At 40.5% G+C, this 6592-nt stretch overlaps 1 protein-coding gene across 2 annotated transcripts; it reads right to left on the reverse strand.

The window, feature by feature from the left end:
- Positions 1-681: 681 nt before the first annotated feature.
- otud3 (OTU deubiquitinase 3) lies at positions 682-6336 on the reverse strand. 2 transcript variants are annotated; one of them, XM_031728281.2, is made up of 8 exons: positions 6194-6301; positions 4508-4761; positions 3809-3957; positions 2487-2599; positions 2252-2374; positions 1981-2113; positions 1576-1763; positions 682-1360 (listed from the first exon to the last, which is right to left on the reverse strand). In XM_031728281.2, the coding sequence occupies exons 2-8, from the start codon at positions 4711-4713 to the stop codon at positions 1196-1198; spliced, it is 1077 nt and encodes a 358-aa protein (XP_031584141.1). In that variant the 5' UTR covers positions 4714-4761; positions 6194-6301; the 3' UTR covers positions 682-1195. The 2 variants fall into 2 exon arrangements, with proteins under 2 accessions (XP_031584141.1, XP_031584140.1); XM_031728280.2 differs by having other exon boundaries at positions 683-1360; positions 4508-4810; positions 6194-6336.
- Positions 6337-6592: the final 256 nt, after the last annotated feature.

Raw genomic sequence — 6592 nt, forward strand, 5'->3', positions numbered from 1 at the left:
AGATAATTACGCCTAAGTGCACAAATATCCAGTGACAGACTACTGTTGTTGGCTAACTAAATTACAGCATTATGCACAAATTAGTGGGATCCTTGACAGTGACATGGGGTGGGAAAATGTCAAGAAACCAAATTAAATTCAGGATTTCTGCATTTGCTTTATATCGAGAAGCTTCTGTAAAGGCTTCACAGTGTAATGGTTTACACATTTTCTTAAGAAGCAAACAATCTCCAGTATGCTTCCTGGAGGAGAGACAAATGTTGAGGTATCCTTTAGCAAGATATTGAACCCCCCGTGTCCTCTGATGCACCCGTGTGAGCGTTACACAAAGTAAAGAGAAAAACTACACTTGTAGTAAAAAGCTCCGAGTAGAAAGGTGATGTGTAAGTGCCCGCACATTTTCTACCCGCTGTGGCGAATAAGGGAGCAGCTGTCAGCATCCTTCCTTTGTGTCTGTTAAAATTATGTCATCATTTCTCTTAATGCCATATTAATTTAAAAAAAAAGAAAAAGACAAATTGACTAATACCTTTAAACACATTACTTAATAAAAATGTCAGGAACTTACTTTGACTCATAAACCTCTCATTTGAACAGCACGTCACCCTGGATAGTACATAGCGTACTACCGGGTTCACACAGGAATAAAAAAGGTAAATCTGATTTATTATTATTTATTGCCACGTTCCTTACACACATTGTGTATAACAATCATTTCGTCTGCCCCCCACCCCCGCCCCCCCAATAATGAATCCATTCTTCGATCACAGACAGAACGAACATCAGAATAAACTCATGTCTGTGGCAAATCAAAAAGCCTGGCTGTGCAAGATTGTCTGTGTGGTAGTCATGAAAAGCCCGATGTCCAGAATAGAAAGGAGTTAGATAACGTAGTACTTAGACCACATCTGAGCAGTTTCTACATACACCAACACCAGGAATGGATGGAACTAAATCAAAATCCCAACAGAAATACTGATACTCATGCGCTTTCGCTCGTCTCTTACAACATTCGCCCATCCATCTCACACACACACACCAGCTTACAGGCACCGTTAAACTCTTTGCAAAGATGCTAGAGGGTTCTCCTTAGGAAAAGTTATCCAATGTGACTGAAATTTTGACTATGTGCAAAACTTTGTGGACAGCCACCGGTAGCAAGAGTAGCAGAAGGTATTTTTGGCCATGCTCCAGTCTATATGCTGAGAGTGTTCAGAGCTGGTACTAAAGTAACAGAGTCTGGCAGGTTTTGGTTCTGGTCCTGGCTTCCTTTACTCTGGAGGAACTTCTGTCGATGCCGCTCCTCCTGACGCTTCTTTTTCTCGAGCCGCTGCTGCTCTTTCCTCTGCTTGTTGGAGACCTTGGGGTGACCGAAAAAAAACAAAAAAGTAAGTTATGCTCATTGAGTAAAGTTTAAAACTGCTAAAGCATGACCAATGCTGCAAAAATATATTTCACAAGTTAAGAACACCAATGTGAATCTATTTCATGTATAATGTGAAGTATAAAATATTGATTTAGCTAGACAGGCTCCTTTATAATGCAAATAATTAGCGTGAAACTTGTGTCGACAACCTTGGATTTTTGAAAGTTGCTGCCCTCTGCTGTCTGGGTGGGATCACTGCAGTGAGCGGCTGCAGCTCTGCAGGCTGAACAGGATCCAGAGGCACACTGCCCCTGGCAGGACTGGCCCACCGCAGAGCCAACAAGCCACTCAGCGTTGATTGTTGCTGCACTCAGTTGAAGTAAGTTCTCCTCATCACCTGAGGCAGAAAAGATATAAACACGCAAATACAATCAGATCTGTTTCTGTTAGTGTCATCCAAACAGTCTCAGTTCAATGCCGGGATATTTATGTGATCAATACAACAACTAGCTGTGAAAAAAATCCAAAGCATTCATGATTCTGAAGATTATGTTGCTTTCCCTCACAGAAGTCTACTTGTTCCACCAGCTAATAATTTAAATGTAACTTCTAACCCTGGATCCCTCGATTCTTGATGGAGCTCAGGATCACGTTGTCCTCCTCTGACGCTGTAGGAGAAGACTTTTTGTGCCTGTCTCTCTGACCGTCCCCAAACTCACGCTGCTGTCCATGTGAATTCTGCATATTCTGGGAACAACAACGACAAGAAAAACATCAGAAAAAATCTAGTAGAAGACGGTTCATTGGGTGCAGTGTTGACATATAAAGACTGTGCTAGTTGGGAGCTAACTGTTCTTTAAGTACTGGTCTGGTAGGACACCACACCTCTATGCGGAGCTGAGCAGGACTCTCAGAGTTGTCTCCTATCCGTCTCACGCTGTCATAATGGTCTCCATAGCGGTAGGCAATGTGTAGCTCTCGGCACACCTGCTTCTCTGAACCGTTGATCTGCAACAAAAACACAACATATAAACAGCGTGGTGTGCCACAGAGACATCATATAACAAATTATATTAGCGCACAAGATCAGGAGACATAATTTGAAAGTATCTGCTCCTACCTCCCACAGCGGAGTGTTGAGCTGATGGATAACCACTTTCACCTGTTGACTGCGAGCAAACGCCACAATGGCATCATTGCCAGCAAAAGTACCAGGCTGAGAAAGATTGGCCACTGCAAGGAAAAGAAGCACAGAGCTGTTACTGCCACAACTGCTCTCTTGAACTTTCAACACATGACTCTTAAAGTCTGTCTGTTAAAATGACTAAAGCTGTCCTATTGTATATATTAGTATTTCCACATTTTTAAACTAAAAGATTTAAACTAAGAGATTGTATATTTATTTTGTGACACCTCGTCCCTCCCACAGGCCACTTACATACATCTGTCACCCAGAAGCAATAACCACCAGAGATCACTGGACCTGTGTAACAAGTCCAATCGTGAAATTTCCTCGCTACTAAATATTCCACAGTCGGCGGATGCTGAGGTGCATAGTGCACAGAGGTTGCCAATTTTCTGCAGAGTCAAGCACTACAGACCTCCAAACTTCATGTGGCCTTCAGATTAGCTCAAGAACCATGTGTAGAGTGCTTCATGGAATGGGCTTTATTGGAATGGGCTTTCATGGCAGAGCAGCTGGATTCAAGCACAATACAAAGTGTTGGATGAAGTGGTGCAAATTGAACCACCACTGGACTGTGAAGCATTGGAGACATATTCTCTGGAGTGACGAATCACACTTCTCCATCTGGAAATTTGGTGGATGAGTCTGGGTTTGGCAGTTACCATCAGAACAGTATTTGTCTGACTGCATTACGACAAGTGTAAAGTTTGTTGGAGGGGGGATTATGGTGTAGAGTTGTTTTTCAGAAGTTGGGCTTGGCTCTTTACTTTACAAGTCCACACAGACGTGGACCTTGACATGTGTTTGCCTTCTTCCACACAAGTTTGGTGTGAAAGAACTTGACTGGCCTGTACAGAGTCCTGACCTCAACCCAATAGAAAACCTTTGGGATGAATTAGAGCGGACACTGCGAGCCAGGCCTTCTCATCCAATATCAGTGTCTCACCTGACAAATGTATTTCTAGAAGAATGGTCAAAACTGCCGTAAACACTTCTAAACCTTATGGAAAGCCTTCCCAGAAGAGCTGAAGCTGTTACAGCTGTGAGGGATGTGCTGACACCATTTTAAACGCTATGGATTAAGAGTGGGATGTCAGTCAAGTTTGTATAGGTGTGAAGGCAAATACTTTTGGCAATATAGGGTAGGTACTATTATAGATTGTGAATTGCCAATTAGAGTAAGTCTAGCTAATCACATTGTTTTCTTGGCGTATGTAGCCGATGTTACCCGCTTGTTTTTTTGTGTTTTTTCTTACAGTGCTGTGCAAAGGGAACGTCATCCTCAACAAAGGGCTCAAAGTCTTGTCGATGGGATGTCATATAATCAACAGTTTCCTGGCGAAGACGCAGGTGGCCCCGGGAGTGACCCTCTAACTGGTCGCCTAGAGCTCTGAACAGACAATTCCTAAAGGACAAAAGGAAATGACAAATGACTGCCTGTGGTTGAAGGGTTTAATATACAGTCTTTAAAAGTTGTTCAAATTTTTAAATCAAAGAGAGCTGCTCCGCCTGATTTTTTTCCAAGCATTTTTGAGCCCTCATAACTGATTATATAAAGGATAAACACATGGCATTTTTAGGACAGATTTAATACATTTAAGCTCTTTTAAAAACTGCATCCAAATAAATTTAAAACAAGTCCAGGTGCTCCAATCTAAAGCCAGAATCGTGTTTCAAGATATCACCACATGGGATGTGGTGGGCCAAGTTATAGGATATGAACAATCTCCTGTTTACCTACATTGTGATAGTAGCCTCACCTACTAGACACGATTCCCTCTGAGTCAAAACTATTTTTGATACAGCAATAAGCTAATGCAACTTACAGATTCAACACTGGTGTTCACATGTTCACATAATAAGTTCACACAATATTTTGATCACTTTGAAATAAATGAAAAATCAGTTTATGCAGGACCACACAGAGAGAGCAGGTCTGATATTCTGGCTCTTACCCATCTCCAGGGACTTCTCTCAGCTTGAGCCCCAGTGCTTGCAGCTGATTGGAGAAACTGACAAACTCTGCACCTTCATCGCCATCCTGAGGGCGGTTCTTGCGGTCTTTCGCGATGGCCCGACGTGCTGCCCTTTCATCCCTCTTGCGCTCCAATTCGCTCTTTTTATTGCTCCGCACAGATTTGTGCGTCTGTTTCCTCGACATGTTGGCCGCACTCGTGTCTGCAGGCCTACAACACCACAGTGCGTCTCCCTGTGGCAGTGAGCAGGCGCTTCATGAAAGACTACCACACGTCTGCAACCTTTTTTTTTTAAATGACAGAGAAATAGTAGTTTGGAGATGACAGGCTAAGGAAAGACATAGTTCTGTTTTTTTAATATTTCAACCAGATGGCATATTAGACCATTCTAGATCAAATAATATGTGACAGGTGTTAATTTTTAAATTACCCTTCCACATCCTCACTAATGAGTCCTTATGGCTTTCGCCATTCACCCATAGTATCAGTGTTGTTAGTCAAAATATGCTGACGAAAGAATAACAACATATATATATATATATATATATATATTTTTTCTCCTCTTAAAATTGTGACTTTATATTCCCCAAGAATATTCTATGTTTTTACTATTAATTGTGTGAGTTTTGTTTGTCTTTGCCACTTTATATTTAGCAAATATCTGTTTTTGTTTGTTTTTTTTCCTTTTCGTAAGTTTACACATTTATGCTCCTAAGTATAACCACCCAGTGCAATTTTTACCATTACCTTTATTCTTCAGCACAGTCTGAACTCCCTTTGGCAAGCTTTTTTAGTATTTTTTTTAAAGTAGTCTTCAGGAACAGTTTCTTGAAGGACAATCAAAGCTCTTCTTTGGCCAGTACATGACTGATAGTGTTCCCATGTGTGTATTTCTATTGACGTATGCTTTTACAGTGTGCCAGTTTATTTGGGACCAAAATCTGCCGGTTCCGTTATGTGACTGACAAACTTTCAGACAGTCTGACTGTATGAAAGCAAAATAGAAAGAAATGAGGGGTGGCTCAAGACGTTTTCACAGTAGTGTACCTTTACTTCAAAAGCAGCATACACTTTTTTTTCATTTCTTTAATATATATATAAATTTGTCAGTATTATCTCAGATAATTTACGACGTTTTTTGACTTTAATTCTGCCAAATACTATTCTGTTTTTTTCTTGAAAATTAACAATTTCAATTTCGAAACTTTCTGGATTTTTCTTTGGAGGCTATCCCCTAACCCGGCTTTGTTTTTTTTGTTTTTTTCAATCTAATTGAATTTAATTGTTTATTTTTCTTGGCCTGTAAACATACGCCGTGATACACTTTAGAGAACGTCCAATAGTTTTTTATTTTTTATTTTTTTGCTTCCTTTGTTTGTACCGAAGCGAAATAATTTTACTTTGCTTTCTTAAATGTAGCCAATTCGTCAGCAGTATGGAAGTTAACTAATAAACACGTAGAAACTTAAGTGGGTACGAAGTTACTCGCTATCTACTTAGTTCGAACGAAGCGTTTTCGGCGTCAGCTTAGCTGTTAGCTAGCATTAGCGGCTAAGTGCAGAGTACTCAACAGCTGGAGAGATTACATAACAAATCATCTCTTGTCTTTATCACTACATCATGACACACCGAGTAACTTTACATGGTTATCGTGCTGACACTTACCTTTAAAAAACTCTAATTGACGAGATAAACCAGTGTTTGTTTTTATTATGTTCTAGCTCAGAAAAGGAAAGTTGTGATTGTCCGTTTTTGTTTACAACTGAGGTTCCGCGTACGTATATCCGTGTACGTCAAAACGTACGGAAGGAGAAATGGACCAAACCGTAAAGGCGATTAAAAAAGCTTGTTGTAGCAGCAAATTTGCTTCATTTAAACAAAGTAAACAAACAACAAGAAAAAAAATCAATGGCACGACTCCAGTATCTATCTATTTCTTTCTTTCTATCTCGTGGTCTTCAAATTCACCGCCTTCTGCCTTCTTAATGTCTTCTAAGGCTACTCACAACCTACTCATTTTAATGACTCCACGCAGTTGATGAATATAAGGCGGAGGAGGAGTGA

This window comes from Oreochromis aureus, linkage group 20 (genome assembly GCF_013358895.1).
Source record: "Oreochromis aureus strain Israel breed Guangdong linkage group 20, ZZ_aureus, whole genome shotgun sequence".
Taxonomy (NCBI): domain Eukaryota; kingdom Metazoa; phylum Chordata; class Actinopteri; order Cichliformes; family Cichlidae; genus Oreochromis; species Oreochromis aureus.

Excerpts from the sequence above, each read along its gene's own strand:
- otud3 (XM_031728281.2), bottom strand. The coding sequence starts at position 4,713 with ATGTCGAGGAAACAGACGCACAAATCTGTGCGGAGCAATAAAAAGAGC. Across the intron at positions 2,375-2,486 it reads TCAACACTCCGCTGTGGGAG|ATCAACGGTTCAGAGAAGCA; the intron begins GTAGGAGCAGAT and ends TTTTTGTTGCAG. Across the intron at positions 1,361-1,575 it reads GCAACTTTCAAAAATCCAAG|GTCTCCAACAAGCAGAGGAA; the intron begins GTTGTCGACACA and ends GGTCACCCCAAG.